At 37.9% G+C, this 22,974-nt stretch overlaps 1 protein-coding gene across 6 annotated transcripts in view; it reads right to left on the reverse strand.

Moving 5' to 3' along the window:
- The window catches only part of LOC114353207 (uncharacterized), a 29,296-nt gene extending 10,709 nt beyond the window's left edge, over positions 1 to 18,587 (reverse strand). Inside the window, exons 1-4 of one of the 6 annotated variants that reach the window (XR_003655921.1) lie at positions 18,252 to 18,520; positions 14,763 to 16,229; positions 14,169 to 14,322; positions 328 to 1,401 (exon numbers count right to left, since the gene is read on the reverse strand). Coding sequence is in view for 5 of the 6 variants with exons in the window: in XM_028305092.1 (XP_028160893.1) it covers positions 2,728 to 4,856; positions 14,169 to 14,322; positions 14,763 to 16,229; positions 18,252 to 18,332 (3,831 nt within the window). In the remaining variant the exon portion in view is untranslated. Of the gene's footprint in view, positions 1 to 327; positions 1,402 to 2,334; positions 4,857 to 14,168; positions 14,323 to 14,762; positions 16,230 to 17,918; positions 17,981 to 18,043; positions 18,153 to 18,251 lie in introns of those variants that run through there. The other 5 variants (XM_028305096.1, XM_028305093.1, XM_028305095.1 and 2 more) reach the window with 5 other exon arrangements.
- Positions 18,588 to 22,974: the final 4,387 nt, after the last annotated feature.

The raw sequence follows: 22,974 nt of genomic DNA on the forward strand, positions 1-22,974 counted from the left end.
TTAGAAATTCACGCACACAAAGTTATCAAAATATGTGCTCATTATCCACTGCGGTATCAGTACTCTACGTTTGAATAATCTTTAGTACTACGCAAGCAATGTAAACTGTTTACATTATGACGTCGCTGCTGTCATTATTGCATTCACGAGCAATGTGTTCTGTTTTTGGGCATATTGCTGCGACACCGGCCACGCCCCCTTGTCACATCTCCCTTTAGTTTCTGCGATCTGTGAGTTAAGCGCTAGATCTAGGTATAACTTAGCTCTAGGTCAGCATTTCTGAAACCGGCATAAACTACCTTTACTACGCAATTAAAAAGAACTTACCGATGGTCCGTCTCAAGACATCCGAGTCCATTTTATTTTCCACAACCCCGTTCCCTTGTTCATACTGAGGGAGGTCCACCACCCCTTCCTGCTCCTCAATTTCCACGTTCACCTGAGCAGAACCGACGTGAGACTCCCAATGGTCCAGAATATTCTCCTTTAAAACGGTGGTCTTGCATCGCTTGCACTGGTAAGTAACGCACAGCTTCGTCGGACCACTTGGGTCGGGATTTTTGTCGACATACTGGCACTTGAAAAACGATCTTAATGCCATCCCCTTCACATGGGAAACTAAACTGCTATACGTAGTGTATGACCGCAAACATTCTGGGCACGTCCATTCCTTGTAGCCGTGGTTAGACAAATGGGTCAAATATGCCCTGATGGAGTTGAAGGATCCTTTGCATAAGCCACAACCCATGACTTTCGCTTTGTGTGTGAGCTTGTGCTCTCTATATTCTTTTCTGTTCTCCGCTATGTGGTCACACCCAGTGAAATTACACCTTACTCTTCCATGGTACAAACTTTCGCCTGGGTTGACCAGTATGGGTAGTGTGGGTACAGGTACGGGTTTCTTGATCTCTTTCTTCGGTACTATTATGTCTTTCTTCGGTACTATTATGTCTTTCTTCGGTACTATTATGTCTTTCTTCGGTACTATAATGTCTTTCTTCGGGACTATCTTTGCGATATTCGGTGCCTTTGGTTTTGCTTTTTTCGGACTGGCGTTGTTCTGTGCGTCTTTAGATGTTGTGTCAGATACAGTTTCGTTCTTTTTCGTCTTCTTTAGTTCTCGATTAATCATTTCTTCGAAGTCATCGACTTGGTTGACGTTGCGTTTTTGGCCGGATGCGTTGAAGACGCTTGAAAGAATATATTCGTAACCCTCGTCGTCTTCTGTAAAACTATTATTCTTCTGCATTTCTACGAGCATCTTTTCTTTTACTATGCTCTCGTTGATATCTTCGAATTCTTCTTCGTCGAGGGCTGAAGTGGACGGCTTGTCTGGATCGATTATATCGATTTCTGAGTCCAAAGCTTGGATTTCGACTTCGACAGCTGATGCCAAAGTAGCTGTAACAAAAAACATATTGTTTATATCCTGGATAACTTACTAGAACGTAGAATGAATGGGTTATTTCTAGTAGCTCCCAACAGGATCGCCCCTACTGGGGGCAACTGAAAATTTGACTCAAATATGACCCAATTATAAATAACTTGAAAAAATCGAACTTCCTGAGGCCACAACAGCGTATTACACTTGAAAATTTCGACTGGTTCATCCAGTGTCTAAGTAGCTCAGATGGAAGGGCAGTCGCAAGCGAAAGGTCATGGGTTCGATTCGCGCCTTAAGTCCTTAGGCAGTTCGATTTTTTCAAGTTATTTATAAATTCTAGTCTCCTCCGCTTGTGTTTTCTTCTTTCGCATATGAAGTACTCTGATATAATCATTTATGAGCATTAAAACAAAGACATGTTCATCATCAAATATTTATTAAATTAAAAATCAGTTTTCATACACGCATTTTTCTTATCATTCATCAATTAAAATGCTTTCCTTATTATAATTATCACAAACATTAGAAACTTACTAATTAAGTAATTAGTGAGTACTCTGGTACTTTTAAAGACAACAAACACTGTTAACATTAGCTACAAACTTATTAAACTGGTTGCTCCTTTGAACCTAAACATTATAATAAATCACTTTCACAAAACTCTAAAAACATAATCAACCTATTTTAAACTTCTTCATTAAATCAGTCTATTCATAAACAATCATAAGTCGCGCAGCGAAAGCTGAGGCGAACTCACACTGATGTAATATTTGAATACAGAACACACATTAAACGTCAAGTTGAAATATCGAATAAACTAAAGCCCGATCTCCGAGCACGTAGAATTTTGTCCAATGACCCCAAGCTACCCATCCTTATCGCTCGCGCGTAATTATATTGCTGTCGCGACTGTGCGACGGGCGGCCGCAGTGAGTGTATGAGCGCGACAGCAACATAATTACTCGTAGCTTGGGGTCATTGGACAAAATTCTACGTGCTCAGCGACCAGACTTTAGTCTAGCTACCTCGCTCTTGCTAAATGTGTGCCAGCGAGACAGCATTTGTCAGTTAGACTACGCAAGGCGTCGAATAACAACATTTGCTTGTGTTCATCGCCTTAACTCCCGCTGCGCGACTTTTTCAGAAACTGTCTAACATTTAGTAATTCAGTTAACGACATTAAAAAATAGTTTTATGACAGTCACAAAAATAATCATTTGGCAACTAACATTGATTAGAAAATTCAGAGAATACTTTAAGTATTATACATATTAATAATAAAGCAGACCAGACACTTATTTCCCGAGTTTCCCACTGCCGTATAAAGGGTTAACATCATAAAACTAAGGGCAATGGAATTTCATAAAGCAATTCCTCTCTCTAACAAGGCACAAATGCACCAGACAAGTTTTGCACGTCAACCAGGATTTTTTCGAACAAACCTTGCATCTGTTCACTTTCGTCGCGAATTCTGGCATATGCTTCGCTTTTCGATGTCTAAATTCATAAGTTGGAGTCGGAACTGCAAATCTTCTGCCCCTCTTTACCCTTGGTACAGGATCATAGTATTGTCTTTCAAATTTGTCTTCGTTTGGGTCCGATTCTGAGTGAGATGACGTCTCACAGTATTGGTCTATTAGAGATTCACTTATAGTCATTTTGAAGCTGCACAAATTCTTTGGATTCACGCCACTGGCTTTCTGATCTTCTTTATAAGACACCCAAGAGTTACACACAGCCAAATCTAGCATGTGACAGAAGACTCTAAATGTCCATTTTCTGGTTTGGTGACGGCTGGGACACACTGACAGGTATTTTTCAGCTTGAACTCCCCCTCGGTTACTATCAAAAGCATTCACAACTTTCGGTCTGGAAATGTAGGTGTAGCTGTTTGATTTCTTGCTCCATCTTCGGCTTGAATCTGTTGGTTCTTCGGCGTATATATTTGATAGGAACGTAACATGTTTGTTGTCAAGCCACATAGTTACTGCTAGTTTATTCGCGGAGTTAGTTATCACTCGACAGGTCCCGCGGCCTTCTTGAAGTATTTCTCGGCGTTTTTCTTTGAGTATTAATTTGACATCGGCTGGTAGTCGGTTCTTTTGAATGGGTCCGGTCGCCATAAGATTTCTTTTGGACAGTTCTTCCATCAGTTCAGTGCTGGTGAAATATCTGTCGAAGTATATTACATGTCCCGGAGTTATATCTTCTGTAAGGTGTAGCACTGCTTTCTCTCTTAATTCCAAATTTGTGTTATCGTATTTGGGATATGTTGTGGCACCCTGGTAGAAATCAAAATTCAAAACCAGACCTTTAGGGTCGGTCAATACAAATACCTTCAACCCAGTCGGATTAGGCTTATGATAGCAATATTGCTTAATCCCACAATTCCCAGTGAAAGGCACGATCATTTCGTCTACACAGAGATTCCGATCTTTTGGTAACGCCTTACACGCATCTTGAATAGCTGCTATTAATGGACGCACTTTCCAAAGCTTATCAGCTGTCTTTTCTGCGTCAGAAATTTTGTAATCTATGACGAATTTTATTTTATTTCGTAGCAACGAAAATCTATCACGAGACATGGCGCCGGCAATAAGAGGGATTCTGAATTTCTTTTCCCAATACATCTTAATGGTAGGATATCCTATGCATGACATCGCCATAACTGTACCTATAAACGTGTATAATTCTGAAGCAGTCAAATTGAGTTTTAACCCAGTTTCCAATTCATGGGTTGTGTTGGACATTTCGACGATTAAAGCTATCAAATCATCGTTAATGTAACGTAAGAAGTAGTGGATTTCGTCGAAATTCTCGCTGTTTAATGGCATGTAAGCTGGTTCTGTAAATTTAATTCTTTTAGGATAGAAGGTTCTAGAAGACCAGTCTTTTGTCGGACTATTATAACCCTGATTACTTCGTCGTTGACCAGATAGAGTTTTTTGTCGTCCTCTCTCAAATAAGGAAAGTGGTACAGAGTCAGAAGAGTCAGAATCGTCAGAACTTGAAGTCTGAGGTTGTTCTGTATTTACCAGGTGATCATATTCATTTGAAATCAGAACTTCTGCCTTTACCGAGTGTTCTTTTTCTTTTGAAACCAGAACTTGTTCTGACATTACCAGGTGATCGTATTCACTTGCAATCGAAGATTCTGTATTTACCAGGTCTTCATATTCATTTAAAATCAGAGATTCTGCTTTTACCAGGAGTGCGTTTTCATTTAAAACCAGAGGTTCTGCCTTCACTAGCTGTTCTTGAATATTAGAGACGTTTTGTTGCTCTGCATTTGGCGTTATTTCTAATTCCAAATCCATTTGTTCATTAGAGCCATTTTCTGTTGCAATATCATGGTCTTGGATTGAATGACTATCACTTAAATCATCTAAGTTATTGTAGTTTTCGTCGCAGTCCAAATCCGATTCATTTAGATACTGTTTTATATTGTCTTCAAGCTCCTCTCTCGAAGATACTAAAAAATAAAAAACTAGGTCAACAAGGTTCTATTAGTAACCTAGATATAAAATAATATAGTCTATGACTACATATGATAATCTAACTAGCCTTAAAAAGTAAATCTTACATAATCAAGACCGAATGTTCTTTGCAAAGAACGATTAACTTTCAAACGAAAAATTTTATTACAGAACTTTTTATTTTTTCTTGCCAGTTTGTTCGTTCGTTTCAGCCAAATGAAGTAGAACTTTGTCACTAGACAAAGTTAAGCAGTACTTTAACTCAAATTATAACGGCCAGTTTTGCAATTAAGCTGTATTTACATGAAAAATTATAAAAAATCACTCACCACATCTTCTTTTTTTTTATAAGTGGCAACCAAACCTCCTGGGAGGTTTATTTGTGCCAATGTAGTATTCATTTGATTATTAAAATAGAACATAGGAGTTTTTTTTATGCAGAACAAGGCAGATATTTGACCGCAATCGCACCTGGTGTTAAGTGAGATGCAGTCTAGGATGGTACATAATCTACCCTGTAAGTGCTTATTCACTCTCGCCTTAAGAATTTAAGTTTCAGTTTTACGCCCGTATTCACAAACATTACTATGAGGTCTCGCAGTGCGCGTGAACGCACAGGGTGACGCACGAACCAATCACAGAGCTCTATTCAACGCTGTGCGTTCGATTTGCTGCTTTACATAAGCTAGCATCTTTTATAAATACGGGCGTTAGTTCTATTGTTTTTTCGTAGATTCCGTGGATACAAAAGTATTCCCATAAGAAGGTTTCAAGACGCCATGCGTTCATGCCACGCCATGCGTCGATGCGCGCTCAAATTCTAAGTGTTTCACTATTTTTATATTTTATCACTTCACTACACTTTTAGAGCACAAAATACCACTTTTTTATACACGTCCCAATATAGCTTGCCCTGCCACCACTTCGGGACAACATATGGGCTGGTGCTGAGAAGAAGTTGCGGAAGAAACTCAGTCACCTTTGTCAGCCTTTATTTATTACAGGAAATACCATTTTTAAGAGGTAATAAGTGCATGTTATGCAGTAAGTCCTTTCATTTATGTAATCAGTGGTTCTTAACCGGTGGTCCGCGGACCACTGGTGGTCCCTGGACCTGGAGGCATTCCAAGTGGTCCGCGAAGACATTGTAATAAACAAGTGACGTGACGTGACGTGATGAGTAGAGTCAACACAACGCAAACGGCGCACAGTAGGCGAGAAATCGACCCTTTCATAGGATTTTGAAAAAAAAAGTGGTCCCTGACACGACGGAAATTTGGTAAAATAGTCCCTCGTGACTTAAAGGTTTAGAACCACTGATGTAATAGGATAGATTTATCCCAGTTTTTGAAACGGGGATACGCATGCAGTAAAGTTTCGCTGTGATCGACCGAAATACAGGGTGTGGTTTTGTAAAACGCCTTTCTTAGGGGTGGTAGTAAACACGACACTGACGCGAAAAAAAATTAAAAGAAGTTCATGGAACAATCCATGAAATCAGGAAAATGCTAATGGAGCGGGGTACGCGGGGGTGGTGGGGGCGGTAACAAGCGCCGTCTTGAGTTTTAGAAGACGTTTGGACAAGGTTTTTTAAATTTTTACTAATAAAATAATAGTTAAAATTTTATTTTATTTTATTCTGCACTCTGTATTAATTTTAACTGTGGAAACTTTGCTGATTTCTGTCCTATTTTTTGTGTGATTATTTGTCTGTATATCAAAATTGTTTGTTTCCCTAATATAAATAAATAAATAAATAAATTTATATTTTTCTTGTAATTCGTTTCATGTGTACTACCACCCCTAGATGGGCGTTGTTTTACAAAACCACACCCTGTATAAGCGAAACCGCGGACAAATAAGGCAGTTATAGGTCGCGCAGCGAGATTTGAGGCGATTAACAAAGATTTGTATCTGTATACCAGGGGTGGCCAACCGATTAGTCCAGTCGATAGTGGCAAGGCAAAAAATACTACATGATGGTGTACTAAATTATGCTGTTCCATTTAAGATTTCAAGAAGTATGTAAGTGTTGGATCGCCCAGGGTTTCGTTAGTAGGTCTAATCAAGTTGGCCACCCCTGCTGTATACGCTCTGACAAGTGCTTTCTGTCCCGCTTGCACACATTTAGCAAGAGCGAGGTAACTTTTGTGTGGTCTGTATTTAAATTTTAAGTCAGTGTGAGTACCGTGTTCGCCTCAACTTAAATCTAATCAGTCTATAGTCTGGTCTGAAATCACGTAGAATTTTGTCCAATGACCCCAAGCTACCCATCCTTATCGCTCGCGCGTAATTTTATTATGTTGCTGTCACGCTCGCACACTCACTGCGGGCGCCCGTCGCACAGTCGCGACAGCAATATAATTACGCGCGAGCGATAAGGATGGGTAGCTTGGGGTCATTGAACAAAATTCTACGTGCTCGCAGACCGGGCTTTATTCATAATAATCAATTCAGGTATACGATAGGTCACGCAGCGAGAGATGAGGCGATTAGGGTTGCCAACTTTTCTTTCAAAATATAAAGTATATCAGAGGTCGGAGAAGGAAAACAGTATTAAAAAAAAAACAAACAGTATAGCTCTACAACGCGTACTTAAATGTGGTGTTGGGCATTTACTTTTAAAAATATCTATGGATACTAGTGATGCTAGCTGAAAACAGTATTTTGTATACTTTATTTTGTTCAACAGTAAAAAGTATAATTTAGTGAAAAACAGTATAATACTGTTCAAAACAGTATAGTTGGCAACCCTAGAGGCGATCGACATAAACACAGATTTGTATCTGTGTATGCTCAAGTGCTTTTTGTCTCGCTTGCACACATTTAACAAGAGCGAGGCAGCTTATAGTGTGCTCTGTATTCAAATGTACGCGTTCGCCTCAACCAGAGTAAATACAAATGAGTAATATAATAATAATAATAATAATTTATTTATTTCTCTCACAACATAAATTATGAAAAACATTTCTTATAATATATCTGTTAAACTATAGATTGCATTGTGAGAGCTGGTGCCTATTGTAGATTTTAAGAAAATCTGTATTACAGGTCACCAGGCCCACTCTGCGGAATCTATTTTATTAAATAGTTATACATTTAAATAATTAGAAGATTCCTAGAGGTACAGAGTGTTGAGTTCTAATTAAATAGACAGGCTAAACAAAAAATAAAATAAAAAATACCATAAAAATACAATGATATGAGAGTGTGAGTGTGTGTGTGTGTGAGCGTGTGTGTGGGTGTGTGTGTGAGCGTGTGTGTGGGTGTGTATGTAGATGAGTAATTGGTGTAAGGGCGTACTATTCCACGATATTGTCATAAAAAACACAAGAATGGGGCTTTTCAGATAATAGGCAAGATGGGTCTATTTCGGGGAGCTTAGTAATCTCTCAGTATCTTCATAGTTGAGTGTGTTGAGATACTTAAGTAAGGCTTTTTTAGCACTGGATTTGTGAAGTGGGTACAAATCAAGTTTACTGTTTAATTTGTTGTACAAGTAGTTCCCTAGGAAGCAGTAATGCTTGAGGGGCTGACTCGTTCGGAAGCATTTAGATTTACAGACGGAACCCTTCCGTCGTTTATCTTTCATTAAATCAGGGGTGTATTCTAATTGCTGGTGCTTTTTGAGGACAGTGTTCAGCACAAATAACTGCCTGACAGTAGGTAATTCCCACTTCCTGTACAGATCAGTGGTAGGAAATCTAAAAGGGAGACCAGACGCAACCTTAAGTATCGCACGTTGCGCTCTTTCCGCCTCAATTAAGTGCGTCTTGGCCACGCCCCCCCAAGATGTAATGCNTTTTTTTTTTGTATTTTTCCTATTGCCTTGATGCATTAAATAGCCGATATATGAAAAATCACAGGAATCGTAAGAAAAAAGGGATATCCGTAACAACTGGGTTAATTGTCCGACGATCGGCGACATGTTTTAGCGTCTTGAAGACATATATAAGTTTTCTTAGTCTTGATACTAGCGTATCGATGTGTGGTTTGAAGGTTAAACATTGGTCCATGGTTACACCAAGGTACTTGATATTGTCAGTTCTTTGGAGATATGGGCATGAGCATGCGAGATCACTATTAGTACAACCGTGCGCCGTTATGTTCAGCGACACAGGAGGCAGTAAATTAGTCTTACTTGCGAAGGTCATGTATTTCGTTTTAGAGACATTGAGTGTTAATAAGTTTCTCTGCAACCAAGCACCAACACCACAGAAGCCTTTCTGCGCCGCACTAAAAACCTCACTCCAATCTCCACCGTCAAAGAATAGGGCAGTATCGTCCGCAAAGGTATAGATTTTACCATTGTCCAAACACAGCTGACAAAGGTCATTGATGTAGACCAAGAACAGGGTTGGTCCGAGTATGCTACCCTGCGGCACACCAAACATCACGGGAAGCTCTTCGCTAATGTGACTACCAATTTTATCACGCTGCTTTCTATTTGTTAGATAGTCTTCGAACAGCCTGAGTGGAAGGCCTCTGACTCCAATAGGCTAGTTGCCTAAAAAAATATTTTTAGTCCGTAATGTTTAATATCAAAAAATATTGGACACGTATATTTTTATTTGTCAATCTAACAAATAATTACATAGTTATGGTGCGTTGAAGTTGCGCACGACGTCACAACGTGCGGCATTTTTAAGCAAGCGTTGACGTCACGGGCCTCTTCTTATGAACTTTGGGGCGCTTTATCTCTTTAAATTTTCATTAGTTTGAAAAAGTGAAAAATACGTGTAGAGTATTTTTTGATAAGTTAACTGACGGACTAATTAAAACTCTTGCTTTTTGACCCAGGCAACATCCCCATTCTCTCCAGCTTTACAAGTAGGTTGGGGATAGAGACCGTGTCAAACGCCTTCGCTAAGTCTAGAAAGATCGTTAGGCATTTCCTTTTACCATCCAGAGCCCCAACAATCGAATCGACCAATTCATGAACCGCATCATTGGTGGACTTACCCTGTCGGAACCCAAATTGGGAAGGGGAAAGCAGGTTGTTGGATTCGAGGTACTTTATGAGTTGATTGTTCATAAGCCGTTCAAGGACTTTGGACAGCGTGGAAAGCAGGGAAATAGGTCTATAGTTATTGACACAGTCTCTATCCCCTGCCTTGTGTATGGGTTTAATTAGTGCCGTTTTAAAAGCTGATGGAAATTCACCTTTTGAGATAGCAAGATTGCAAATGTGTGTAATAATTGGTGTAAAAAGATCCGCATATCTTTTTAAAATTCCACTCGAGATCTGATCAAAACCCACCGCACATTTGTCCTTTAGCCCTAGTATCAATCGGTAGATATCCCATTCATCCGCGGGAAGCATAACAAAAGAGTTAATTGGAGAAGAAAGATAGGTATTATTACTAGGGTTTGGAGTTTGATGGACTGGACCTGGGGTGATCTTCTCCGCGAGTTTCCTTCCAACGTTAGCAAAAAAGGTATTAACTTCATTTAGGCTTGAATCAGGGTTATTGTTCTTGATTAGTTGCTCGGAGTGGTCTGCCCTCATAGAAGGACAACTTATTTGTTTTATGACATCCCATAGTTTCTTTTTGTTGTTTTTTGCGTGTTCAATTTCTTGTTTTTCATGGTTCTTTTTTGCTTTCTTAAGAAGCGAGCAGCAGAAATTTCTGTAGCGCTTATAGGTGGTTCTGATAGTGTCATCGTTAGGATTCATTTTCAGTTTTTTATAGAGATTGTCTCTGTTCCGCATGCAACGTAAGAGCCCTTTTGTGATCCAGGGTTTGTNGCTCTTTGGGTTTGTCAGCTCACTTCCTACAGGACGTTTTAATTGGTTTGGTATTATCATTTATGGCCTTCGTTATGCAGCTCACAAACATGTCCGTTGCATTGTTGGTATCTTTACAGTCTAGGATTGGTTGAAAGTTAGTCTTATTGAGGGCTTTATCCAGGCTCGTAGTCGATGCGGTGAAGGATTTTGTTACAATGTGGAATTTGTATGTTGTTGGGAAAGCTAATTGCCACGCACTCATGATCTGTGATTGATGTCTCNTTCACAAACATGTCCGTTGCATTGTTGGTATCTTTACAGTCTAGGATTGGTTGAAAGTTAGTCTTATTGAGGGCTTTATCCAGGCTCGCGTAGTCGATGCGGTGAAGGATTTTGTTACAATGTGGAATTTGTATGTTGTTGGGAAAGCTAATTGCCACGCACTCATGATCTGTGATTGATGTCTCAAAAACTAAACACGCGGGACGCAATCTAGTTCTGAGCATCATATGGTCCAAGCATGTTTTGCCATGGGTTGGAAATGTATGGGCAGGCAGGATGCCGTGGCTAGCGAGAACGTTTAAATACTCACATGAGCGTTTGTCAGGGCTATTTTCAGTTATGTCCAAGTTTATATCACCGCATATAATTATGTTTTTGAAGCAGGATAGATTAGTCAAAAGTGCATCCAATGAGTTAACAAAGTTAGATGAGTTATGATAGCTAGGAGGTCTGTATATGCCAATAATGCAGGTATTTGAATTCAGTTTAAGTAAGAGACAATTTGCATCATCTATCGGCGGTTCTTCGATCGAAACAATTAGGTCACTTTTGTAATAGAAGACGACACCCTCGTTTTGGGTTTTATTCCGTGTAGTAGAAAAGTTATTGTAATTATTAAGAGTAGGTATGTACCCAGTTGATGGTAGCCAGCATTCAGAAAGAACAATCACATCCCAAGCAATGTTAGATCTCTGTAGCAGTGTTAGGAAATTAGGCATATTGCATGAGATGCTTNTTAGGTCACTTTTGTAATAGAAGACGACACCCTCGTTTTGGGTTTTATTCCGTGTAGTAGAAAAGTTATTGTAATTATTAAGAGTAGGTATGTACCCAGTTGATGGTAGCCAGCACTCAGAAAGAACAATCACATAGTTAACTAAGCGTTTCGACGACTCCTTTATAATGCGAACAGCTAGGGACTGGAATTCGCTGCCTGCTGCTGTATTTCCTGAACACTATAATCCGGGCGTTTTCAAGGCGAGAGTGAATAGGCACTTACAGGGCAGATATGTACCATCCTAGACTGCATCTCACTTAACACCAGGTGCGATTGCGGTCAAATACCTGCCTTGGCTAGCATAAAAAAAAAAAAAAAAAAAACATCCCAAGCAATGTTAGATCTCTGTAGCAGTGTTAGAAAATTAGGCATATTGCATGAGATGCTTCGAATATTTTGAGAGACAATATTTAGAGAACATTCATTTGTTTTTATGATATTAGATGCGTCGTCAATGTCACAGTGGAGAGCTTGAGCTACTGATAAAGAGTCCAGATCTAAATGTATAGATTCTAAGTTAGGGATCATAATAAACTAGGGATAAATTGTGAAAACAGGTCGCGACTCACGCAAGACCTGGGGTGGTGGATAGTTAATTTAAGTTTCTTTAGATCTGACTCGTTGGTAGGCAAGGCTCTATAGCGAAAAAGAAATATGATGGTAAGATTGATTTGAAATGCGACTTTGACTAGTTGAAGGTTAATAAAGATTAGGGTAATTAACGGAATTCTTGTGGATAGTACGCGTAAGTATTTTTTGTGGGGTGTGTGTTCATGAGGATTTGTCTGTTTTTTGTGAAGTATATGTTTAGAGAGGTGTGTGTGTTTTGAGTGTAGTGAGTATAACGTAGTAAAATAATTAGTTCCATTAATAATAGTGAGTAATAGAATCGGAAAGAACGAGTTGAACATAGAATAATTAATAAACAACATTAAATCCAGTAACTGCGGCAACATGAAATGGCATAACAAATGAAGAGTTAAAGGTTGCAGTAATTGGATCACTTTGCTAGGTTTATCTATGTTTGTATGATGAAGGTCTGATTTCCTGTTAGGGCACGCCGATTCGCGAACCTGTTGTTTCGCACATTGTACATATATGACTTCGTTTTTTGTAGTTGTTGAGCTTCCGATTGAGTCGTTACTTGTAGTAATTTTTGGATCAGCGGTTGGTGTCTGAGGTAGTTGTGTGGCAAAAAATATCGTAGGTTTTGTTAATTTTCTTAGGTGCTGCCGTCCCAGTCTTATTTCCCTTTGGTCCACTTGTAGGGGGAGATTTTGTAGGGGATCTCTTTCTCTTGTTTTCGACGTAGGCTTTTTCTCGTTCAAGAGGTTTTGCTTTTCCACTGAATGTAACTTCGTTTTGTTTACGATTTTCTAAGACTACGAGTTTGTCATAGCGAATGAGGGCTAGGTTCCCCTTCTTCATCTCTTCCTGCTGTTTTATCTTGAGTTCTTTTCTGATATTTAATATTTCTTTAGGAAGATCTTCAGTAGCATACATGTTTTTAGGGAATTTTTTGTTGTTTTTTAAGATTACAGTTCTTCTCCAGGCCAATGTCAGTTTTAGCAGGATAGGTCGTCTTTTATCATTTTCCTTTTTTCCCAGCCTCCGCACTTCACTGATTTCCCATTTATCAAATCCTTCAGCTTCCACATCCTTTACAACTTCGTTGAGGATGTCTAGAACCACTATAAGGAGTTCAGTATTGTTTTTCTCTGTTTCTTCTACACCGTGTATTATAACATTATTCTTCCTCACTTCCCTTTCCAGATGGTGAACTTGTTTCTGCAGGGATTCCACTTCATTTTTCAGTTTGTTGTTTTCCCCTATCAAAGGATTCAGCTTTTCATCTATGCTTGATAACAAGTTTGTGGTCAGATTGTTTGTTTGTGTTGCAAATTCTTCCTTTATTTCGTTAATTTTCATGTTAAGGTTTTCATTTATTTGTTTAAGTAAAAGTTCCAATTGGGTATCCATTTTCTACCAATCAGTTAAAATTTCAGAAGCTGGTAACACTTAATGTCCAAGGCCGTGAACTTTTTGTCGTTGTCTATGGTATTTGGTCTGTCACTGGCTGTCAATGTCAGCTGACGGAAGTTGTTTGGTGGTTAGGTTATGTTTATAGCTATGGAGATGTTTAACGTTAGCTTCATTTTTCACACTTTTTCACGTTTAATCCTGAATATTTTCGTAAAATTCACGTCACCTCAGATCGTCCAAGTGTTTAACTATGAAGTTCACTGATATTAGGGATGAATCGAAAAGTTTTGGTGTCGATTTACTTTAAAACTTTGGGACGCAGGTTATAACGCACTTCACTTGTCAAACGCCGTAACCGGAAGGGACGTCGGTTTGTATGTGAGCGCGCCAATACGTATGCGGCGCACGCACACACTGACAAAATTTAGCGGGGACAAACCGCGCTCGGTGCGTTTCTATGAAGATGACCTACTCATTTGTATTTACTCTGCCTCAACTTTCGCTGCGCGACCTATAAATTATATTCTTACTAACCTGTATTTCTAAGTCTTTCCGTCACCGGGTCATCTTCTTTCATACTCATCTGGAAGTCACTGTCGTTCATTTTGACCAAGTTCCTTTTGATGCCACAGGATGCGTCCATCTCTTCAACCGTCTGCGCCTCGATGAATTTCCGGGGAGCCAACACCTGGAAAATGAGATAAAATATTATAAATGCGAAAGTAACTCTGTCTGTCTGTCTTTCACACCTAAACCACTGAACCGATTTTGATGAAATTTGGCATAGAGATAGTTTGAGTTCCAGGAAAGAATATAGGATAGTTTTTATCCCGGTTTTTGAAACAGGGACGCGCGCGATAAAGTTTTTCTGTGATAGACAAAATTCCACGCGGGCGAAGCCGCGAAAACTAGTAATATTAAAAAGCGGCTTGGGACGTCCACCCACTACGGCCTTCCAGCTACCATTATGAGGTCTTCGGTACAAGACCTCATAATGGTAGCTGGAAGGCGCTGGATGCAGGCCGCTACCAACCGGGCGATGTGGAAATCACTGAGGGAGGCCTGTTCAGCAGCGGACGGCTGATTAATGATGATGACTGTTTAATGTTTATGAATAAAAATACATACCATTTCGAAATAGTTACGCCTCTTGTCGATTTTCTGCTTGTGCCAGATTATTTTGTGTCTCCGTGTAGAGTCTTCGTTGAACAACATCACGTTCTCTTTACACGACAAACATTTGTACAGCCTTGTGAACTTGTCTGTGTGTTGTAGCATATGCTCCGCCTCCTGGCATTTCTTGCGAAGCACCATCTTACACACAGTGCACGGATAATCGTCTTTCTCCTTCAAATGGATGGTCAACGCAACCTTGCTTGGAAACCTTTTATTGCAGAAAGTGCACATGACGCTGTAATTTTTCTTGTTGCAATAATGAAACGGAAGCGCCATGTAATTCTTAGAGCAAGTCGTGCAAGTCCTAACATCGACCGTCGTCGGCAAGTCCGATCTGACGTCGTGGTAGTCCATGTAATGTCTCTCTAAGGAATCTTTGGACAATACTTTCAAGTCACATATTTTACACGAGTACACCACTATGGGACCATTTTTTACTAGGATCTTGAGCTTTGGAAGACAATCACATTCGTGTCTTTTCAACTTTATGCACGTCCCAAATGACAAACCGCAGTGGGTGCACGGGTAGTTCTTGGTCTCTTCGGTCGGATGTTCGTTGTACGTGTAACCACATTTCCAGCAGTGTGTATCAGTTTCGAAACTTTTGAAAGCGTGCGGCGCTTTTGGATTGTACGCAATGATGTTGTACTCCAAACCCTGTGATTCAGTCTCAACTCTCAATTCCTTATCATCGTGCATGTTCATGTGATCTTGGAACGGTCCGAGATGCCACCAAGCTTTCTCGCAAATGTAACATTTGTACATCTTTGGGAGGTATCCACTCTTACATGTAACTTTCCAGTACTTCCAAGAGTTCAGCGCTATTTGGATTCTTGCTTCTTGCTTCGATGGTGTGTCATCCACCATCCTCAGTCGACCCCACAGATTCTTCGATTCGACTGCTAATATTTTGTCTGCCGGAGACAAATCCTCTTTACTCAGCTCATCTATAGCCTCCAAAATATAATCCTCTTCCAAATGCAAATGGTAGATCGACGTTGGTTTTTGAATTCGGCTCGTTTTGGGGGCTTCATCTTCATTTGTATATTTATGATCGTTTATAATAGATAACACGTTATTAATATCTTTATTGCCAGTCGTTTTATCTTTTTTCATTTTCAGTGCTCGCGATAAAAGCATGTTGATATCGAGTTCTTCTGCTTCAAATAAGTCATTTTCATTGATAATTTCAGTTTTGAGTTCTTCTGCTTCAAATAAGTCATTTTCATTCGTAATTTCAGTTTTGATTTGGTCATCCGGAATAAAGTTTGTTATGGTGCCAGAGAATTCCTCATCGTCACATTCTTCAACTTCAATTTTTACGTCGAACTGCATCGGCCTGTATGTCGATGTCGATGGTTGATTTCTGTCTGGAGACATTCTTTTGTTTAATTCTGCTCTCTTTTCCTGACGATCATCCTGAAAATGTTTTAGTGAAAAATTAATTTCTACAGAAGTATGTAATTTTTATGAGATCTATACAATTTTTGAACCCATTTGAAAATAGTTCACCATTAAAAAGATACATCATTACTAAGTGATTTTTAATATCTTTCTGTTTCAGAAAAAATCACAGACGAGATCCAGGGCAAAATTTAATTTATTTTACTATTCATTTGTAATTCCATTTCTTCAACTACCGTTGCAATCTAGGCAGTGACCTACTTGAAGAAATTAAGATGGATAAATATAAAGTATTGACTTTAAATACAAAAAATTGTTGAAGAAATGGAAATGGATAAATTAGTCCAGTCAATAAAGCATTATAGATGGAAAACTGTAGAACACAATTTCTGACTTCAGGACTTTATTTAGACTAGTTAGGAGGTGAACATAGCAAAAGTCCCCGCCCTTAGCCCTTGAGCCGGCGGGGAGAGGGGGGTTTAAAGGTGCCACTTTTCGGTTTTTCGCTTAATCCTCGGAAACTATGCGTCCTAGTGACATGACTACTTTGAACCAAAAAAAGCATATTCAATTTGCTACAGGTGAGATAAACAAGTTTTTCTATAAATTGTATAGTTTTCGCGGCATCTGCTCTAGAAGGTCTGTAATATTGGAAATTTTATTTTTGTCTTACATGTTGATAGATAGATTTTAGTGCTCTAAATATCGATTTTTGAACGTCAATACCTAAATAACCGTTTGAGGTATATTTATGAAATTTGAAGCTGATGTATATCTTGCAAGTCTCAATACATGAGCCAAATTTGAAGTGTTAATGCACAGTAGTTTTTGAGTGATGAGGAGTCAAAAGTGGCTCAAAGTGGTTCGTCTAAATATACGCACGGTGAAGTCCCCTCCCTGGAACTAGGCTTAACATGCTCCCGCATGTCTAGAATGATTGCTTAATGTTGATTTAGTCGATTTTCTCCTGATGGAAACATGTAAGACAAAAATAAAATTTCCAATATTACAGACCTTCTAGAGCAGATGCCGCGAAAACTATACAATTTATAGAAAAACTTGTTTATCTCACCTGTAGCAAATTGAATATGCTTTTTTTGGTTCAAAGTAGTCATGTCACTAGGACGCATAGTTTCCGAGGATTAAGCGAAAAACCGAAAAGTGGTATCTTTAAACCCCCCTCTCCCCGCCGGCTCAAGGGCTAAGGGCGGGGACTTTTGCTATGTTCACCACCGAACTAGGCTAAATAAAGTCCCGAGGTCAGAAATTGTGTTCCACGGATTTCTCTCTACACCGTCGTTAAGGCATTCATTGACTGGACTAAATAAAAAGTAAATAAAATACAAAAAATGATTTTCAATTTGGAACATCCTAAAGTTGAAAATTATGTTATGGTGTGATAAGGTAGGTATTTCTATTATTAGACATACCTAACAATACCTAGGTAACTCTATAATCTTGGTACAAAAAATTTACATTTTCAAACAAGGTGCACCATGCATCCTTAATTTTATACAGTAAAATAAGAACGAAAATTGTAACAAAGGAATCACTTAACTTCATTGGCAATGTAATTAAACCTATTTCACCCTAATACATACGTAAGAACCACACAATAATCTTAAAATCACGATCTTTAAAACAAAAACCACGATTTTTAAGGAATTCGAAGATGCGTCCTTGACTTAAATTAAGACCACTTACACTGTTGTGTCATTTATTTATTATACTATTCTCATTAAAAAATGTATTTTTCATTTAATTAAATCGCATGATTGTATTTATAGATAACCAGAGATACTTAACCTATATTTTGGTAGGGTACCTACGTCTTATCGTGCAAATGTCATACGGAAAAAGCAAGATGATACCCGCAGAGAAGAATACAGTAATTTAGAAAATGAGAGAAAAGTGAAGGTATTTAATAATAAATCATTAATGTTCCAAATTAAAGCAGGTACTTCTAATTACAGCCACGCGTGTTAACTTTTGCGTAGGTATCGCCCGAAACAAAATGGTTGAAACTGTTGAAAGTACCTGCAATTTAATATCGTCGTCGTTCTCCGACCGCGGTATCAATTTAGACTTTCTAGACCTCTTTTTGTCGGATCCAGACATTATCACACAATATCACTGCATCACACTAACAATAAAACCACTTTAGAACTCACAATGCAAGTTTAACACCATGCGAATACAACTTTTCAAGGAAGATGAATGAACGATTTTGAATGAAAGTGATCTTTCAACCATCAACCATTGCGGCAAATCGTGTCTTTGAGACTACCCCTAATAACCGATTGAGTTACAAATGTCAAATATATCGGAGCTCTCTTTCTCGCTCATGAAATTACGCGCAGAACAAGCGCGATGGACACAACGGGCGTCAATTTTTCATTTGGTCGGCTAATAACACAAAAAATGCACGCGTCGCTTGCGGCCTCGCGCTCTTGCTGGGTAGTTCGAGGAAACAGCTGCTGGCAAATAACGTTCAGAAATATCGTTTGAGTACAGCAAATAGACGGGATGAAAAACAAACTTTATCCCTTAATGATAAAATCGATATTTCCTTGAGAAAAATTAACGTGACGTTGAGAAAAATATTGTTTAAGTACGCGACCCGCGACCAATATTATTTCTTCACTGTTAATGTAATACGTACGGTCAGTAAGAGTTGTATCATAATAATGTAATAAAAAAAAGTATTTCTTTAAACTGTAAATTATGTATTTAACATTATTCAACCACTGTACACTTTAAAAAATTTAAATGTGCACCCGCGCTTATAGGCTAGTCCGCGGACATGAATATGAAAATGGATAGATTTTACTAATTACTTGCTCAGTTAACTTAAATTAACGCGTTTTCAAATATTCACTACATACTAAACAATAACAAAATCAGAAGTATTAGATATTGATCGAATAAAATTTGTTATTTTTTTTAATGGTAAAGACTAGAATCGGCAACTATTATTCAGCCAACCAAGATAGGATTCCCAGTATATCTTCATTAATTTCGAGGCTGCTATAGCAACAAATTATCATACAAATCTCGCTAAGTAAACTCATTAATGTAATTTATCAAAATGGAAAATTTATATTTCTAAGATATTTTAATACATTTCTGAACGTACACAGGATGTCTAATTTAAGATTACGTTACAAGAAAATAGAGGGCGCTATTTCTGAGCGATTGTGTTGTGCACGTCTCTTACGATCCTGTGATTTTTATATAGATGACCCACGCTGAACTGTCCCACCAAACTCAATGACAGGGGGGCGCTACCATCGTTCAACTATATGGTTTCCAACATGGCAAAAATCGGAACCAGCGATCCGGTATTGACGGTGGCGCCCCGCTGTCAATGTCATGGATAGGACAGTTCAGTATTTTGGAACTATAGTCTTTTTCACCTAAGATGATCCCTATGACGTTTGGAGTTTGAAAGATTTAGAGATGTCACATAACTAAACCATAGCGATTTATCTATCGATTTTTTTCGAAGAGTTAGTAAAACCTACTTTTAGAGAATTATTTTGTTTAGGTGTTATTTAACAAAAAACATGTTTTTTTGAATTACAAATATTATTTTAACAATTTTTTATTGATAATATTCAAATTTCATGGTTCGTGTTCATAAAAACGATTCCTAAAAAGTACTGGTTCTGTTTCATTAAATTAAAAACTATTAATTTATTTTCAATGCGTTTATTAAAGTCAATAATCGAAAAATATAGTTGATTTTTGTGATGTTTTTAATAACTAAGTATTCACTGCAATCGATTAATGAACCGCGGAAATAATCGATTGTATTATACAAGAGATACCCCAGCACTAAATCTATTCCGTTTCACACATTGCGTACATTAAATAAAAAATATTTTTACATCGTATTTAATTAAAATATTAATCAATAGACTCAGATTTTACTATATATTTCAAGACAAGTAGTTAATTTTTTTTTAGTATATTGCTAATGAAATACAAATATTTTTTCAAAAATATTCTGCATATGTAGTATGCGTAATATGGATAACCTTGAAGTGTCATACGGATCATCTTACGTGAAAAAGACTATAGATCTTGGGCTTGCGCAGCACAGAGCCCCGATTACGGTAACTTATAACGTCAACAATCCAGACACGCTTCTCGATTCTGGGTATTTCGCCAAAAATGGACAATTTTGCCTAATTTCCTTGGTACGAAATATATTTTTGTTTTTAACTATTTTTAGTTTCCCATTGTATTAAGTAACAAAAACTAAGCTAATGTATCTAAAAGGGGTGTCATAATTCGTTTTAGAAACAAAGTTATAAGGTCATGAATTTTTGGTAGCCAAGGAAATTATTATAAATATTTTTTTCTCTAAGTTTTCTTCTATGGTTTGCTTTTTTTTTGTTCGACCCATTTTTGTGTACCTTCGCAAGCAAACATACCAATGAATATTGTATCATTACGACCTTTTTACACAACTAAGGAAGATAAATTCAGTAGATTGAGTTAAGAGTTAGAAACAAGTTTTTCTATATCTATTCTGATACCCATTTCTTAAAATGTACATTTTAAACTTATTCCAATAAAGAAATACTCAAAATTTGACTTTACGCTGAATTAAAAATGGTCTTTTATAATTTCCTAGGCCTTTTTATGCCACGGAAAACAAGGAAATTAGGGCCAAAGAAATTAGATTTATGCCTAAAAGACACCACAGACAAAAACCTATTTACCTAATGCATTTACTATTTAAATCATGGGTTTACCCCTACAGACACTACATCTGTGTAAATAAACAATAAAATTAATCCATTGTTTAGCTGCAAAAAACCGTCCAAAGAAATTGACTTTTTAGTAAACAAAAACCCAAGGAGGGACCTACTTATGCGATTTGTCGCGAAACTGTTGAACGAAGTACTGTCCTGCCTCGATGGCCTCTTGGGATGAAATGGCCGAGTGTAACGGTGCAGTGCATTACATTCTAAGTTCTTTCGTTTCTTTACTACAATGGTCGAAAAGAAGACCCAGGGAAATTATACTTTTGACTCGGACAAGAACTTAACTTCACTTTATTTCCTTCCTTTAACTATTTGACATTTAAAGTTTTTATTTTTCGATAGCCAAACGTTTCTCAAATATAAAGAGAGTGCTATTAGAATGAAATTACGCTTCAATTTGTTATAATGTGCCTTCATTTTGGCAAACAACAGTAATGGACATAACAAGGAAATTAGAAAAACGACTTTTGATTAAGTTTTTCTACGGTATTATTTGTAGTTTCTGCTGTTGTAATAGCAAAAACAAATAAAACTTTTGATTAACTTTCCCATAAAAATAGTTTTATACATATAAATATAAAAAAACATGTGTTCGCCTGCCTGGACACAGAAAATTTACTGTTTCGGCGAAATACCCTTCTGCGATACGATTGGTCGTTCAACAGCGTACGTCAGCTGTTTTGACCAATCGTATTGCAGAATCAGAAACGCGTCTGGATTGTAGACGTTAAAAGTTACCGTAATCGGGGTGCAGGAGGAGATTAATTTTTTTTTATTTGTTCTTCTTATAACTAACTGATCATAACATCTCAAAAAGATGTAAGATAAAAATTTATTGCTTTGTCTTATAAATGTGTGTCTCGAATGTCTAGATTTATTATAATAAAAGGCTAACTACTACCTATTATTTATTCTGTGCTAACTACATAACATAAATGTGTAATCCTCTGGCAACTACAAAAAGAAAGACTAGAATCGGGAAATAATTAAAGGATCTAAGTCTTCCTTTCTTAAAATTAAATCAAATCTCTCTGTGATCACATCTCACTCACAACTAAGCACAGAATCGTGTGCTAATCTTAGATTAATAAAGCTTTATTGATCTAAGGAAGGTGCTAATACCTTTAAATGACATGAAACCATGTTGGTAGACGTTGGGTAGACGAAGACAAAAATCTTCTCTTTGTAGTTAATTATTTTTGTACTTTTGGTTGTTGCAATTGGTTTTTTTACCTGCACAGCACTTTGATGCCACCTAATTACTTATTATTACAAGCTTTTTATTACTTTCACATGTCTGGTGTCTGTCGTCAAATCTTGCAACTTAAAATTGACCCACTTCCCGGTTTTCTATTGAGCTGGAATTTTGCATGCATGTGTAAGTCGGATGACAATGCAATATTATGATGACACGGAGCTGATCTGATGATGGAGCTGGAAGGTAGTCATAGGAACTCCGCAATAAAACGACACAGGCCTATCGAGTTTGGGCTCGTTTAATTTTTATTGACGAGTACTTTAATCATAGATGGTAACCATCAGGGTCTGATGATGGAGCCGGAAGGTGTCCATAGGGAATTCGCACTGAAACAACACAACCAATAAAATTTCCAATTTTACAGACCTTCTAGAGCAGATGCCGCAAAAACTATACAAGATATAGAAAAACTTGACGGTCTCACCTGTAGCAAATTGAATAAGCTTTTTTTGGTTCATAGTAGTCATGTCACTAGGACGCATAGTTTCCGAGGATTAAGCGAAAAACCGAAAAGTGGTACCTTTAAACCCCCCTCTCCCCGCCGGCTCAAGGGCTAAGGGCGGGGACTTTTGCTATGTTCACCACCTTACTAGGCTAAATAAAGTCCCGAGGTCAGAAATTGTGTTCCACGGATTTCTCTCTACACCGTCGTTAAGGCATTCATTGACTGGACTAAAAACAAGCTTTTAATGCTCTAAAAAGAATAAAATAAAACAAACCCATCAAC

Source organism: Ostrinia furnacalis, unplaced genomic scaffold, assembly GCF_004193835.3.
Source record: "Ostrinia furnacalis isolate ACB-3 unplaced genomic scaffold, ASM419383v2 OfSCF1638, whole genome shotgun sequence".
Lineage (NCBI taxonomy): Eukaryota > Metazoa > Arthropoda > Insecta > Lepidoptera > Crambidae > Ostrinia > Ostrinia furnacalis.